The 15,763-nt window shown below is 62.6% G+C and overlaps 1 protein-coding gene across 1 annotated transcript; it reads left to right on the top strand.

Moving 5' to 3' along the window:
* Positions 1–2,883: 2,883 nt before the first annotated feature.
* PAX1 (paired box 1) lies at positions 2,884–9,588 on the top strand. The gene is made up of 5 exons (XM_075750023.1): positions 2,884–3,064; positions 4,440–5,069; positions 6,195–6,337; positions 6,641–6,860; positions 9,400–9,588. Exons 1-5 carry the CDS (start codon positions 2,884–2,886, stop codon positions 9,489–9,491), a joined length of 1,266 nt encoding a protein of 421 aa, XP_075606138.1. The 3' UTR covers positions 9,492–9,588.
* Positions 9,589–15,763: the final 6,175 nt, after the last annotated feature.

Here is a 15,763-nt window from a genome sequence, read left to right as displayed (position 1 = left end):
AAAAAAAAAAGGAAAAAGTATTTATCAGTTTCTGAGCCGAGGAGCAGGGTGCTCCTGGGAACCGCTGCCCCCGCTCTAAGGGAGGGTTGCTCGGCCGGGGCAGCCTGTCCCTCACCCGGGGGGGCACACAGGGACTTCCCTCCCCACGCAGAGCTGTACCCCCAGCCTAATATTTTCCGCGCCGGACCGTGAGCTCACGACGCTACAGCAAAACCGGAGGCGGGAGGGAGCGCGGATAAACCGAGAGGGCCGGGAGAGGAGTGGAGAAAAGGGGTGGAAGGGGAAAATTAAAAAAAAAAAAACAAAAAAGGACCCGGAGCAAATGAAAACCATCTCGGAGCGAGGTCGGGGGGGCGGGCCGGAAGGGCTGGGCGCCGGGGGGCAGCGGGTTTGGGGGGGGCAGCCCGCAGGTGCTGCCCCCAGCTCTCCCTAGGGAGCCGAGCACGGCGCAGGGCACTGGGGCACTTTATTGAGTCCCTCCTGGGGCCCTTGGGGAGCCGGGCTGGCGGCACCAGCGGGACAGCGGCTCCCCGGCGGTGGGGGGGCCCGGCCCGGCCCGGCTCGGCCCGGCTCGGCTCGGCTGCGCTGCCCCTGGGGCCGGCCCTGGCCCGCGGAGTCTCGTTTCCCTTCCGGGGGGGAGGAGGAAGCCCCCTGCCCTTTCTTCGTCCCTTTTCCTTTTTTATTTTCCTTCTCCTACCTCTTTCCCTTCTTCTTCTTGTCCTTCTTCGTTTTCTTTTCATTCTTACTTTCCGCCTTCTTCTTTCTTCGTTTTCTTTATATTATTCTTTTACCTTCTTCTTTCTTTTCTTCTCATTTCCCCTCTTCGTTTTCTTCTCCTTTTCTTCTCCTTCTTCCCTTCTTTCCCCGCTATTTCCACGCACGCCCGCCTGCACCCGGCCGGGCCGGGCAGGACACTCTCCCTCCGGTACAAGGCAGCCGCGCAGCCCCACGGACACGTCTCCCGACCCCTCTAACGAGTCCGAAATTTCCCGGTGCTTTCTGGCTCAAAGCCTGCAGAGACAGAGACCACCGGGGCAGCCCCTGACCCCGTCCCCGGGGGCCCGGCGGGAGCGGGGAAGAGGCACGGGGGGATGCGGGGGGGATGCGGGGGGGATGCGGGGAGCTGCACGCCGTGCGCGATGCTCTCCCGCGGCAGGTGCCCGGCGGAGGGGCTGGCCGGGGGGTTGTTTCTGCTTCAGGATGGGTGGATTTTAGTTTTTAAAACTCCGAGGGAACGCACACAGCACACACACACCCCCCCCGGTCACCTCATCCCCACGGAGCAGGGCTGCGATCACGGGTGTGCGTGGGCGTGAGCATCACGGTAAGAGCCCCCCCCGGGAGGAGAACGAGCGCGCACAAACCGCGGGCACACTCGTACACCGCGTGTGCGCGGGGCCGTGCGGCTGCGTGGGGCCGAGCACGCGGGGCTTCAGGCGGCGCAGCCACGCGCGTTCGTTAATTACCGCGGGCGCGGTGGGGAGCTCAGCGCCGGAGCCCGCACGGCCCATGCTGCTGCTCCGCGGCTTTGCCCGAGCCGTCCCAGCCCAGCACCCCGGGCCCACGGCTCCCACGGCTCCCACGGCTCCCACGGCCCCTGCCCTCCCCTCCGCCCCTCACCGCGGGCCCGGCCCGCAGCCGGCGGATTTCTCCGCGCTTCCCAACAGAGGGAGACAAAAGATTGCCTGAGCCGAGGAGGGGCGGGTGGGCTCGGGCGGGCCCGGGCAGGGGCTCCCCGGCCCCCGGGCTGCTGTCCCGGGAGCGCTGCGAGCCGGGCCCGCCGCGCCGTCGGGCCGCCCGGGGATGCTCCTGCGCCGGGGCTCCTCCGAGCAGCGAGCAACCGGGGAGGAGGAGGAGGGGGGGGGGGGGCCGGGGGGCTTCAGGAGCCCCTGCCCGGCGTTAACCCGGCAGGCCTCTCCCTCATCCCGGCTGGGGGCAACTCTCCGCGGCCCCGGGCGGGTGGCGGCGAAGGGCGACCGCGGCTGCGGGCTGGGCACGGCCCCCGCGGGAAAAGGCTCTTCCGCGGGTGGGAGGGGACCCCCACACGCCCCGAAAAAATCGTTCCGTTGGATTACCAGGACAGGGAGAAAGACACCTGGTTTCCTCGGCCGCCTTTCGATTGCCTCCTTCCCGCAGGCTGCCGGCGGCCGCTCCCGCCCCGCTCCGCCGGAGGCTGAGGACGGCAAACTCATCGCCACGGCGCTTCCCCGGGGTCCGCAGCCGGGGGGACCGGGGGGAAGGCAGGCAAACACGAGGCGCCCATCCTTTTACGATTCTCCGCTGCTTTTTAATCGATCCGCTCTCTTTTCCCGACGACAGATTTCCAACGCTCCGGAGGCACCGTCTGCCCCGACCCCGGCGGGCGCGCAGGGGTTTCATCCCACGGGTGGCGGGGGGCGAGGGGGGAGAGGAGCGGGCGGCCGGGTGGGCACCGCGTGGGGGGTTCTCCCCCTGCACGTCCCCGCAGGGGTGCCGTGCCCTGGCAGCAGACGCCGTTTGCCTCTCCTGCCCGCCGCTGCCCGCGCTGCCTGCGCGGAGGCCGGACCCCGGGGCGGTGGGCGCTGCCCGCCCGCTGCTGCCCGGCGCCGCTGCCCTCCCCTCCGCCCAGCACCCCCAATTTAAAACCCGAGGAGGAGCGGGTTTTCGATGCGGCTGCAAAGGCGATACCCGCGGCCGGCTGCGAGGCGGTTTTCCCCTCTCCACTCCCCCCCCCCCCCCCCAATTTCAGTCGTTTGCGGAGAAAAACTCACGATCTTCCCATTGACCTTTCTTGGGGGGGCGGGGGGGGAACCCCTACAAAAATCCTCCAAACACTCGTCTCATCCACGTTTTACGAGGCTGCCTTCGTGCGTTAGTATTCGGGTAAGAAAACCGTGGATTTCGATGGCGGGTGGGCGGCAGCAGGTTTGCAGGGGGAGCCAGGCGCGGAGGGCGTCCGGCCCCCAGCAGACCCCCGCTACCGAGCGCGGCCCCTCGCCACCGGGCCACACCGGCAGCCGGCGGTTCCCCCCTCGAAAGCACCAGCCCCCCCCCCGCCCCGGATCCCCTGGCGATATCCCCGCCCGTGGGTCCCGGCCCCGCGGCAGGTGCCGGTGCTGCGCCCGGGGCCGCGTCCCGCGTCCCGCGTGGGAACGAGCGCGGGGAGGGAGCCGGGGGAACCGTGCCGCCTCAAGGAGCTGCGGGGGGGGGGGGACGGGACGGGACGTGGGGACCCCCACTGTGGACCCAGCTCCGCCTTCCCGCATCCCTACCACGGGCCCGGGGGGGTGGGGGCGTCCCGTGGGGAAGGTGTGAACATCCCTGGGCGGGGAACGGCGGCCGCGGCGGGGCGTTGGCCCCGCGGGGGCGGGCGGAGGGTGCCGCCCCCGCTCCCGTCCCCCACTCTCCGCGGCGGGGAGCGGCGGCCGCGGCCATTTAGGAGCGACGCGGGAGCCAATGGGCGGCCCGCGGCGGCGCCTCCACCGTGACGGCCGAGATTGACGTGTTTCCCACGTCAAATTGATCCCAAGTAGCGGCGGGGGCTCCCCGCGAGCGGGGAACCGGCCCGGCGCCGCCAGGACACCCCCGCCGCCGGCTCCCGCCCAGCCGGCCCGCCCTACCGTCCCCCCCCGGGCCCCCTATGCCGGGGCTGCGGCGCGGCAGGCAGGCGGTGCCCCCTCCCCGGGCGGAGCGGCGTTCCGCCGGCGCCGGGCGATGGGTAAGCGCGGGCGGCCGCGGGGAGGGCTCCGGGACGGGCTCCGCGGTGTCGCTTCCCGGAGGGAGCGGGGGGGGGGGGACGGACACACACACACACACATTGGGAGAAGGGGGCGCCGGGCCGGACCCCCGCCCGCCGGCCTTGGCACCGTCGCTGCGGCCCGAGCTGCGGCGCGGCCCTCCGGGCCGTCGTGGCGGCGGGCGGGGGTCCGGCACGACGTGCCCGGCTGGGCAGGCTCTCGGCTACCCCCGTCCTCTCCTCTCCCTTCCTTCCCTTTCGCTCTGCTCTCTTCTTTCGGTTCTTTCTCCCGTTCTCGTTGTTTCTGTTTTTCCCCCGTCTTTTTCTTTTTTTTTTTCTGTTGCTTTGTGTTTTCCTTTTGCTTCTCCTTTTTTCTCCCTTCGCCTTTTGTTTGTCCTTTTTTCTCTCTTTGTCCTTTCCTTCCCTTTCCTTCCCTTTCCTTCCCTTTCCTTCCCTTTCCTTCCCTTTCCTTCCCTTTCCTTCCCTTTCCTTCCCTTTCCTTCCCTTTCCTTCCCTTTCCTTCCCTTTCCTTCCCTTTCCTTCCCTTTCCTTCCCTTTCCTTCCCTTTCCTTCCCTTTCCTTCCCTTTCCTTCCCTTTCCTTCCCTTTCCTTCCCTCGTTTTCCCCCGTTTCTGCCCCACGCCCGCTTACCGCCTGGACGTGCGGAGGCCCCGTCCGTCCCTCGGCCGCTGCCCGCCGGTAACGCGCTGCCCGGCCCGCCGCAGAGCACACCTACGGGGAGGTGAACCAGCTGGGCGGCGTCTTCGTCAACGGGCGGCCGCTGCCCAACGCCATCCGGCTGCGGATCGTGGAGCTGGCGCAGCTCGGGATCCGGCCCTGCGACATCAGCCGCCAGCTCCGCGTCTCGCACGGCTGCGTCAGCAAGATCCTGGCCCGTTACAACGAGACCGGCTCCATCCTGCCCGGGGCCATCGGCGGCAGCAAGCCGCGGGTCACCACCCCCAACGTGGTCAAGCACATCCGAGACTACAAGCAGGGCGACCCCGGCATCTTCGCCTGGGAGATCCGCGACCGGCTGCTGGCGGACGGCGTCTGCGACAAGTACAACGTGCCCTCGGTCAGCTCCATCAGCCGCATCCTGCGCAACAAAATCGGCAGCCTCTCCCAGCCCGGCCCCTACGACGGCGGGAAGCAGCCGCCCCCCCAGCCCGCCCTGCCCTACAACCACATCTACCAGTACCCCTACCCCAGCCCCGTGGCCCCCCCGGCCGCCAAGATGGGGGGTCACCCCGGCGCGGCCGTGGCGGCGGCCCACGTCAGCCTGCCGCGCTCCTGGCCCTCGGCGCACTCCGTCACCAACATCCTGGGCATCCGCACCTTCGTGGAGCAGACGGGTGGGTACCGCCGGGGCCCCGCGTGGGGGGAGCGTGGGCAGGGATCGCCACCCTAATGGCGAGCAGCTCTTTCGGCCCCCCCACCCCACCCCTCCCCTCGCCCCCCCGTCCGGTTTGGGTTTTTCATTAATTTGGTTTGTTTTTTTAAAAACAAATTTTGATGGCCGCACGCCGCTCCAGCGGGACGGGGCGGCGGGGCCAGATGCAGCGAGGTTCAGACATCTTGAACTTTTTATGAAAAATGTGGAAAATATTTTCGTAGGGATGATAGATTGCCGACCGCAAATTCGAAGCCTTGAATTTCCCTTTGCAAAGGGGGGTAAAAAAATGGAAGGGGGGTAAAAAGGGGGGGGGGGGAAATAAACCAGGGGAGAGGAAAAAGGCGGCGGCAAGCCACCTCGGCAAACAGGCACGGCGCTCTCCGGACACCCCCCCACCCCCCCCCCCCCCCCCGAAATTGCCCCGGTTTTGTTAAAAACCGAAGCGGGGAGGAGGAATCGAGGAGCGTCGCGGGGCCGCTGTGGCCGGGGCTCCGGGCAGCCGCGGGAGGAGAGGGGAGAACCGGCAGCCCCGAGCCCCGGCCCGCCTGCCCCGCCGGCTCCGGGGGCGGGAGGAGGACGGGGCGAGGGGAGCGAGTCCTTTTATCCTGCCAAAAGCCCGAGTAAATCAACCGCATGCGTTTCCCTCCGTGTAATCATTTATCTTTAAAATTCCGATGTCACTTTTATAAATCTCCTTCGTCAGAAGAGAAATTGGGCCCCCTAAATTATCGGGAGCGTGGAAGTGACGGGGGGGGGCCGAGGAGAGCCGGGCAGAGGGACAGGGGGTTGGGGGGTGGCGCAGCCTCTCCCCCCGGTGCGGTACCAACCCAGGGCACAGCTAATTTCGGCCGGCAGGACCGAGTCTTTCCCGGGCCGCAGCGGGCTGCGTCCCCGGGATGCTGGCGGAGAGCGGGAGGCGAGGCGGATCTGTTCCCCCCCCCCAGCCCATCAGGGTTATACGAACAGGCACTTCCCAGCCCGGGCTTTCCCCCCGTTTCGCCCCAATCCCTGCTCCGGGGAACAAACCCTGCTCGGGCCGGGGGAAAGGCTGACGGTAACGGAGCCGCCGCGCTCTCCTCCCCAGGGGCTCTGGCCGGCACAGAGGGGTCTGCCTACCCCCCCAAAATGGAAGACTGGCCCAGCGTGAACAGGACGGCCTTCCCCCCGGCCCAGGCGGTCAACGGCATCGACAAGGCTGCCATGGAAGGAGATATCAAGTACCCGCAGGTAACTGCTGTGGGGCGCAGGAGGGGACAAGGGGGGGGGGGGTGTGCAGAGGAGGACAAGGAGGGGGGGCAGGAGGAGACAAGGCGGGGGTGGGTGGGCGATTTCCCGTTGTTCCCATTCTCCCCCCGCCCGGGCTCCGCACCGCCGCGGCCAGCCGGACCCCCACCTCCTCGAGGGGGGCAACCCCCGCTCCCAGAGCCGGGCGGGTTGTTCCGAGCCCCCGCTGCAGTCCGGCGGTGCCCCCGGCCCCGCACAGCGATGCTTCCCCGCGTACCCTACGTGTCTCTTTGTGCCTGTCCCCAGCCCGCCCCGGGGCTCTCCTCGGTGGGCAGCTTCCTCCCGGCCTGCGCCTACCCCCCCTCCAACCAGCACGGCGTCTACGGCGGGCCGGCCGGCGGCTACATCCCCCCGGGCCACCCCTGGCAGCCGCAGGGCAGCCCCTTGGCCCACCACGGGCCCGGCGTGGCGGTGCACGGCGGCGACCTGGCCACGGCGATGGCGTTCAAGCAGCCCGGGAGGGAAGGTGAGCCGGGCGGCGGGGGGCACCGCGGGGGTACCGGGGGGCACCGCGGGGGTACCGGGGGGCGGCTGCGGACCCCTCCGGGGCCTCGGTGGGGGCGGCTCGGCGAGCGGCAGAGGCACGCGGGGGGCTGAGGGACTCGGTGAGGGTCCCCCCACCTTCAGGCAGAGGTTACCTCGCTGAATATTTTCAATATTCATAACGTTCCCCCCCCCCCCCCCCCCCGCCCCGCCATGAGGGCCGTCAGGCTGCCGGCCGGCGCTCGCCGGCTCAACCGGGCTGGCGGCTGCGGTCCCCGGGCTTTGCCTCGCCGCTGCCCGCACCTCGGGCAGCCCCGGCCCTCGCCGGGGGCTCTGACCCCCCCCCCCCCGGTGCCCCCCGCTGCAGCATTCGATGGGTCTCTGTCCAGCCCCCCGGCCCGGCCTCAGCCGGCACATCGGAATTCCAAACTGGAAATCATTTTCCCTCGCCTTTTGCGCTCCTGTGCGCTGGAAACCGCCGAGGGAAGCGGGACGATTTAGGGTGAATCCTCCCCTTCCCCCCCCCCCGAGACAGCTTCCTCGGCGGAATTTGCGGGGTGCGGCGGGGCAGGACCCCGTTAATAGCCTCCGAATATTAACAGCGATCCCAAAGAGGTGCTGTCGGCATCCATCTTACCGAGGAGCCTTGGGATACAGGCAGGACTCTCGACTCGGGATTATTCGCGATATAAATCCCCCGCCGTGGGGAGTGTTTAAAGATAAACTCCCGGTGAGAATCACACGCGTTTGGTCCGAACGTAAATTAGGAGGCTGTTAATTGGGGCGTTTCTTTTATCGCCTGCTAATTATTTCGGTTAATCGATGAAAGCGTTATTTCCTCGATAGGCGGTTTCGTTTTAAAAATCCCAACTCATCTGTTCCGGATATAAAATCCCCGTCGATATCTTTCTCCTTTTTCGTGGTATTAGGCTGTCTATTCTTTCTCAGATTTGCAATTAATTTCCCACTTATTTCTTTATTGTTGGTGGGTTTTGGTTTTGTGTTTTTGGTTGTGGTTTGTTTTTTTTTTTTTGAGGGGTGTGTGTTAATTTTTTTTTATACGACCTTTTACCGTTTCTATCTAATTACGGCAACCTGCCGTGAGTTGTAACATCAGCTGTCCCGAGGATGAGTTACTGCGAGTATTAATGGGTGAAAATAGATAATTGTAAACATTTATTTGAAAAAAAAAATTGAGAGAAACAGAGTGGGAGATAGCGAGGGAGAGAAAGGAAAGGCAAAGAGAAAGAAAAAGAATAGAAGGAAAGAAAAAAGGAAGGACAGAAAGAAGGAAAGAAAACGAACGAAGAAGGAAAGAAAGCGAACGAAGGAGGAAAGATTATCTGTGCGTATTTAGTGTATTTAAGTGACTCGGAGCCCGAGTTTTCCGACTTGTTAGTCTTCAAGCTGTCCCTGCCGAAAGGCTCACAGGCTTTCTTTAAACGTTTTGTTGAGTTTTGTTTCTGCGGGTTTTTTGTGGGGGGAATTTCCCTCCCCCCCCCCCCCCCTTTCGAAAGCTTTTATTCTTTTTAATTTCATTCGGATCGGTTTTCTGGTTCCGCTGCTTATCTGGGACAAGCCAAATATCGGATTATCCGGCAAAAGGCTTCCCCCCCGGCCCGAGGTGGCGGGGGACGAGCGGGGGGGACCCGCGGGGCCGGCGGGGCGGGCTGGCAGCCCCGCACCCCCGAGGCGATCGGCCGGGCTCGCCGCTTCCCGCATCGCCCGGGGAGAGGATGCGGGGGGGGGAGGGAGAGGGGAAAGGGGCGGAGAGGGAAGGAGAGAAGGCAAAAAATAAAAAAAAAATTAAAAAAAAAGAGAGAGACAAAATAAAGACAGACTCATCCAGGAAGTTTCGCCCTGCAGTTCAGACCTTTTCGGATTTCACAGCCGTTATTTCCCCGGAAAAATCTCCGCGCTTATCCCCACGGCAGCCCCGGGACGCTTTGCCCGCCCTCCCCGAAGGGGGGTACAGGGAGCCCGGCCCAGCCTCGGGCCCTGCACCGGGATGGCTCCCGGGGCCAGGCTGTGCCTGGGACCGGCTGGGGCTGGCGAGAAGCTCAGCAGGAGCGTCCCTAGGGCTGGCACGGCGTGCAGCTCCTCTCCTCCGGTGGCACAGTCCCCCCCCGGGGCACCCCAACCGCAGGCTTTGACAGAGTGCCCGGGGTGGGTCTGGGTCACCTCCCCAGGCAGGTCCAGATCCCCGGCAATGGCAGAGGGGGTCTGTCCCCGTCCCTGGGGGGATGCCTCCCCCCCCCTTCCTCTCCGTTTCCCCTGAGGAGGTCTGATACGCAGAGCCTGGCAGCCCCTTTCTGAGGGGGTGGCTTTCCCGGGGGCAGGCAGGCGGGGGCCTGGTGGGGCGGAGCCGTTTTTGGGGAGCCGTTGGAAGAGGAGCTGTGCGTATGCAGACGTGGGATGTGCCCGGCTGCGGCAATGCGCTTGGAGTCCGTCAATCCACTGCCTTGTTGTTGTCTTTTTTTTTTTTTTTTTTTTTCTTTTTTCCCCCTCTACCCTTCTTGCAGTCGTGGACAGAAAACCTGCCAGCCCTGTGGGGAAATCTCCAGACCCTCTAAATACCATCCACGGACTCTCTATCCCAGCCTCCTCTTCCTAGAGCCGCGGAGCAGCAGTCGAGAGACAGTGACTCTTGGAATAAGCACCTGCAAACGGTAACCAAACCCAAGGTGCCACCGAACTGTGCCCAAAGTGCCACCGACTCTGGCAGGTGCCTGCAGGGACAAGGAGACAGCCTGGGCGGTGAGAGGTGACATCCTCCCACGGCAAATCCCTGCGCAGGGGAGCACGGTCGGGATGTTCATTCACGCTGCCCAGAGGGACGCTTTACCTCCGTCGCATTGGAAAGGAGTGACAGAAGAGACTCAGTCTCCCTTCTTTATTTTGTCTTTTTGTTTTTTCCCCTCGCTTTCAGTTTTTCTTTCTCCTTCCCATGTCCCCAAAGACTGTTGGACGCAGGGCAGCGAACGGCCCCGTCCCCAGCCATCGTTCGGAGCGTCCCCGGCTCCGTCCCAGCCCAAGGGAGCACGTTTCCTCCAGGGACCGGTTTCTGGCCTCCCCCCGCCGCAGCCAGAGCAGCTGAGCGATGGAGCCCGCTCCATCCGAGCCTTCCAGTGCCTCTGCTCCAGGGTGGAAATGGACGTTTTATGATATATTTTTATAATAACAAACCTTAATAAAAAGTGACTACCGTGGGTGCACGCCGCTGACCTCCTTCCCTCAGGGTCTGGCTGAGCACCATCACTTCTCCTGGTGTCCCCCAGCATCTGCGGGCTGCCTGTGCGTGGCAGAGACCCGGTGGGATCTTGGGGGTGCTTGGCGGGGATGAATTGCTCTGTGCCGAGGCTGGATTCGTGCACCCACCTGCCCACCCGGGGACCCTGTGTTGCTGCGAGCACGTTGCAGCCGTGCTCCCCATGCCTAATGGCACGTGCAGATTTGGGGGTCTCCTGCAGCGGGAGGGCCGTGGCCCCGCTGGGGGACTCCTGATGCTATGGGGCTACGGGCCAGCTCTACGCACGAGCAGGGAGGTGGGCGGCCGCCCCCCAGCCCCGGGCTGGCTCCCACCCACCTCACCTGGCCACGGGCGAGCAGGGGGCTGGTGGCAGGGCCGCCCCTCGCAGCCCGCCCACGGGGGTTTGTTATCCCCCTCCTGTCCAGCCGGCTGGGGAACATTCAGGACGGGCTCCACTGGGCTTTTGCATTCCCTGGCTCCACCAGCCGCTGCCATTGGCTTCGGTCCCTTCATTGTCTGGAGAAGGGGAAGGTCCTACAGCGGGGCAGGGAGGAAATATCCTGGCAGGAGAATACACGCCTGGCTTTTTGCAGAGAGTGTGTCTTTGTGGGAGGGAGGGAGGGAGGGAGGGAGGAGGAAGGATGCCAAATTTGACATCCCACCCCAGGAAATTATTTTGCCTGCAACCTCGGGGTGGCAAAGTTCAGTTTTGCCTCTGCTGCTGCGAAGCCTCCAGCTAGAGCTGGTCTTTGCAACCGACTACAAAGCACGGGAGGGAAAGGAGGGAATTTTAAGTAGGCGAGAGTACTGTCCTGGGGTGAGATCTGATGCCAAACTGTTACTGACTACGTTTCAAAGGATGTGAGGATGGACGAGTCACCTGAAACGGATGACTAACAGCTCTGGCTAGTCCCCTGCCAGGTTTGTCCATTTAAAGCTACGTTTGAGTATGTGGCAGAGCAGCTTTGGAAAAGATGACTGACAGCAACACCCTTAAAGCTGGAGCGCAGCACGCACAGCCTTTCTGTCCACCCCGGCACCGCGGCAGCTGGGGAAATACAACCCCTCCAGGGAAGAGGGGAACGTGGGGACAGCCCAAGCCCTGTCTCGCTCAGACTCTGCTGGTCTGGGAGGTCAGAGGAGCCTTTCGCATCCCCAATGCTGAAAGCTTACTGCTCACGAGCCTATCCTCGGTATAGGGCTGCCAGAAAGCCCTTCTGCCGGGGAGCTGGGAGAAGCCGGTACCCCACGCTGAGCTCTCGCGCTGCGGAGGCGTCTAGGTAAGTTGGAATGCCCACCACCATGGTGGCAGCCCACTGTGAAAAGGCTGAAAGAGCTTGAAAATGCTGTGCCGTGTCCCGTCGGTGGCTGTTCTGTCCTGCTAGCCACATCTAGCCCTGCAGCACCTTCTGGTTCCTAAAGCCCGGGCCCTTGGGGTGCTTCAGGGCTGGATGCCCCCTAACCCCCCGCCACCCAGTGCCCCATGCTCACGTTGGCATTTGCTGTTAGCTGGGTGGGTTCGCAGCACCCTGCTGTGTGGGGACCCGGCTGCAACGCCTTACGTCGCCCATCCCGTGCAGGATGGGGCAGCGCTCCTGCATCCCGTGGAGACGGGGCCGGGGGCTCTGACGGACGTCTGGGGCAAGTGAGACGCGAGCGCTGGGGTCAGACAGAGATGTAGCGCAGGGTCTGATCCTTTCAATTAGTGTTCTGCTGGGATGGTGTGCGAGTGCCTGAGTTGTTCCCTTCCAAGACTGCCACGAACCTGCCAAAACCCCAAACAACAACTCGATGCTTAGCATCCGCCACAGCCCCAAGGCAGACACCCCTTCACGAGCGCTTGCCGGGCGCAGGCAGCTGGAGGAGTGCTGCACGTGGGCAAGGTGCTGCGTCCCGAACCCGGGGACCCGACCGCCAGGCTTCAGTGGCGGGGCTGAGACCATCTGGGCTGCGTTCATGCGACGATGGGATGCATCGCCTGATGGGATGCATCGCCTGATGGGATGCACCGTGTGCCCGGTCATCCAGAGGCTTCCGCACGAAGCTCACGCCAGCGACGCTGCCCGAGGCACGCCGGGGAACCCCCTTCCCCGGGCAGAGGCCAGTGGCGGTGGGGCCACCAGCCCCTTCATCCCCAGAGCCAGCCAGCCAGGGCTGCGCGGCCGCGCGATGCCCGGGCGGCAGGCTGGAAGCCAACGCTGCTGTCCTGCAGCCCCATCGCTGCCTGCGATGTCAGCACACCTCGGGCGGAATTTGCCACCAGAGGGAGACCCTATTGTTCCACAAACACGGAGCAGCAGCCTGCTGCAGCTGGCCAGGAAGCCGACGCGTTCCCAGCCGGGAACAGACGGATGGACGCACAGAATGTGTTCCCCGCCACGGCAGCAACCTGCTCTTCTGCAGGTATTTCGGGCTGAGGTGCTGTGCCAATCCGCGGGACGCTGCGGGCAGAACGCGGCGCGCCGGGTAACGGCGGAGTGGCTTTCCTGCAGCCGGGCTTCTGGTTTCTGTTCGTTTCTTGACTGTTTGACTGTCAATAGCCTTTATTAAAACTGCAGTTTTTACAATTATAATTAGGGAAGGGAGTTTCTCATTAAAAAAAAAAAAACAAACCCACAACTTTTTTGGGGATTGTTTCAGCTGATCTCAATGCAGACGGCGTGAAAGGGGAACTTAGAGGGGCTGGGGGGGACTTACAGGGGATCTGAGGGGTGGAGGGATGGGAATTTGCTGGGAGGTGGATAATTCACACCTTGAAACCTCCCCAGGGCTGTAGCTAATACAGAATTTTCTTGCCTCCTGCAAGGACCTACCGAAGTTGAGAGGACGGCTCGTTGCCTTGCTTGCTCCATAAAAAGAGAAGGGAAGAAGACGGCAGCTTTGGATGGCAAAGGAGCGCTGGGGCCGCTCGTCCGCAGCAGCTCTGCCCGGCTGCGGGCTGGAAACCAGCCTCTGCGCGTACACGGGTGGGTTCTCCAGCGAAAGAGCAGCCTCCAAAGTGCCTGGCTGCAGAGTTTGGCGGCAAGCCCTCCAACGGCAAGGTGTTATTCTGCTTTTCGGTGGAGTCCTGCCTTGAGGCCAGCGGCCACGTGGAGAATCCCCGGAGGAACCGGGTGAACTCGACGTCTGCCCCATGCATCTCAGCTAATTCATTCCCTACCACAGAAAAATGCTGGAGCAAAGACCCCGAATAAATCCCGCAATAAAAATCAGTCTCTTAAGCAGGGCGACACAAAGTGCTGCTCTGCCTCTCCGGACTCACAGCAAATTCCTCTCTGTGCAGGCAGACTGACATAACCCAGAGAAAATTGGGCTTGATTGGGGCGGAACTTTTTGAATTTATCGGAACAAAGTGAGAGAGTGCAAACAATCCACTCTGACACTTTTTCAGCGACGGTTTTGTCAAAATCGATACCATCCCTCGGAACACGTCAATTTTGATGAAATGGTGTTTTCTGACAGAAAAACCCCGAGGTTGAAACTGTTTCCATCAGCTCTACCTGCCCCATATGTCTTTAGCACTGTTCCTTTCGAGAGCGCGGAGCAGGATGGGGAGCGTTACAGCCCTCGTTCAAAGACCTGCACTTTGTTACTGGAGACTCGCTGGTGGACCACATATTTATTTTCTTTTTGGCATGTTAAGAATCATAAAGATTTAAAAACATCACTCTGGTTAGAAACAAGCCATGCCGTGGAAGTGGGGCTCGCAGATGTTTGGCATCAGTACAGGCTGCGGCTGCTCGCACAAGGTCTGCCCCCCCCCCCCCCGCATCGCTTCGAGCCGTGCTCCGCGGCCGCGCAGCGTGCCGAGCACACCCGCCTCTGGGCACGGTCCCGGCGCCTCTCACCGCGCTCCGGTGTGTTTGTCGGCACGTGGAGCAGCTCGCAACAGGAGCTGGCCGGAGGAGAGGTGATGCTCTCAGAGACCAGGCGATGCTGATGTTAGCCCAGGGAAGACTACAGCCCCTACGTGACCCCGGGTGGCCCCAGCCCGGGTCACCAGCAGTGGGTGGCAGTCAGACTTTTGCTCCTTGTTAAGAGCCAAGACTTGATGTGCGCAGAGATCCGGCTGCCCCCCTGCTCTGGCTCCCGCCGCAGCAGTGGCGGGCGCTTAGGGAAGCGTGTAAAGAATATTTATGCACACATGCATACACACGGATATATACATACACGTCTAGATACATATAGACATATACTTATGCACATATCTACATATATGTGTATATATACACACATACAGACACACACACACACACACACACGTATGTGTGTGCATATACACGTGTGCACACAGCTCCAGCCCCTGCCTGTGCCAGCTGCTGACAATCCCTGCGTTTGACTCCACGCGCTTGGGGTCTTCTCATTGCACCGGCAGGAAAATACAGATGGTCTTGGAAAATAACCAAAGAAGAGAAACTTTAGACTGATGACGTATATTTGCAAACCAAACCATCAGTTGCAAATTTATAAACCTTCCCACAATTGCTTAAGTCACTTTTGAAAATGGGAATTTGATTCCCAGATCACTCAGGCACTTCATAACATTTCCTCTTAATAAATAGCCTCCTGGGCACTCCGCTCGCTTGCTTTAGGTGAGGACCGGGCTGGACCCAGCCCTGCCCACCAGCAGGTTTCCACTGGTGCTGGCTGCCGTGGAGACCTCCCCCATCACCCTTCCTTGCCACCCAGAGCCCGCGGCCAAAGGAGAAGCTCTGGGCTCAGCTCCTCTTTTCACAGCTTGAGATGCCCAATAACGGTCCAACGCCAAACGAGGCTTCTAGGAGAATCGCTGATGGTTTAAGAGGGTCATTAGCCACCAGCCCAACGGTTAACTCTTACTTTGCCAGCACTTTCTGGGATCAGCATCCAGATCTGGTAGGTCTCTGGGCAGTGCCTAGGAGCTCCAGAGTGGGAGCTCAGCAGGGTAAATAAAATAATCTGGGCATTAAAATGACTGCATCGTGGGCAGCCGTGCTCCAGACCTGAACCAAATGAATAAATCAGTTTTTCCTCCCCAAGAAACCCGTGTGCCTGCAATTTTCATCCTCCTCCCAGGCAGTTCCCTCTCCCGCCCCTTTGATTCGTGAGCTCGGCTAGACGGCACCCGGAGCACAGGTAAAGCCCCGTGGGCACGCGTAGCCAAGCCTCGCAGCCCCCGGAGCTTTCCGCTCGTCAGGCTCGCACGTCTTTATCTCCCTGCGCGGTAACGGGGCTGCGGCAGATGTGTCCCCCACGCCAGGGGCTATCCCAACGCGTCCCTGCCCCGCGACTCGCCCAGCCTCGCTCGAACTGCCTTAATTAAGAGCAAATACACTGGGGGGGGAGAGCCCAAACACGTGAGGTGATGAAACCTAACCGTGCCTCAGCTACAAACGTCGCTAGCCAGGGACGAGCTTTACCCCGCGCAGGCTGGGTTACAGCCTGCGAAAGCTCACGCCTCCGAAAGCCGCTGGGTCCCCCTTCCTCAGGCTGTCCATCTCCCCGGCAGCTCTGGTTACAAACCGGCACCTCATCGCCTCACCTCCCGGCTGAGGAGGGAGCTCTGGCTGAAAACCTAGCCCCTTGGGACGCCAGCGGGAAATTCGGCATCAGCTCGAGCAAAGCCAGAGATGAGCGTGGCGCTGCACGTCACCCCG

This window comes from Balearica regulorum, chromosome 3, assembly GCF_011004875.1.
Source record: "Balearica regulorum gibbericeps isolate bBalReg1 chromosome 3, bBalReg1.pri, whole genome shotgun sequence".
In the NCBI taxonomy this organism is placed as follows: domain Eukaryota; kingdom Metazoa; phylum Chordata; class Aves; order Gruiformes; family Gruidae; genus Balearica; species Balearica regulorum.
Note: the sequence above shows the minus strand (reverse complement) of the source record. Positions and strands in the feature narration are given on the sequence as shown.

What these genes read in the sequence shown, in the direction of transcription:
- PAX1 (XM_075750023.1), top strand. Translation starts at nt 2,884, where the DNA reads ATGGCGGGTGGGCGGCAGCAGGTTTGCAGGGGGAGCCAGGCGCGGAGG. An exon ending in CCCTGGCGATATCCCCGCCC is followed by an intron (nt 3,065 to 4,439) that starts GTGGGTCCCGGC and finishes GGCCCGCCGCAG; the next exon opens with AGCACACCTACGGGGAGGTG. An exon ending in CAAGCAGCCCGGGAGGGAAG is followed by an intron (nt 6,861 to 9,399) that starts GTGAGCCGGGCG and finishes CCCTTCTTGCAG; the next exon opens with TCGTGGACAGAAAACCTGCC.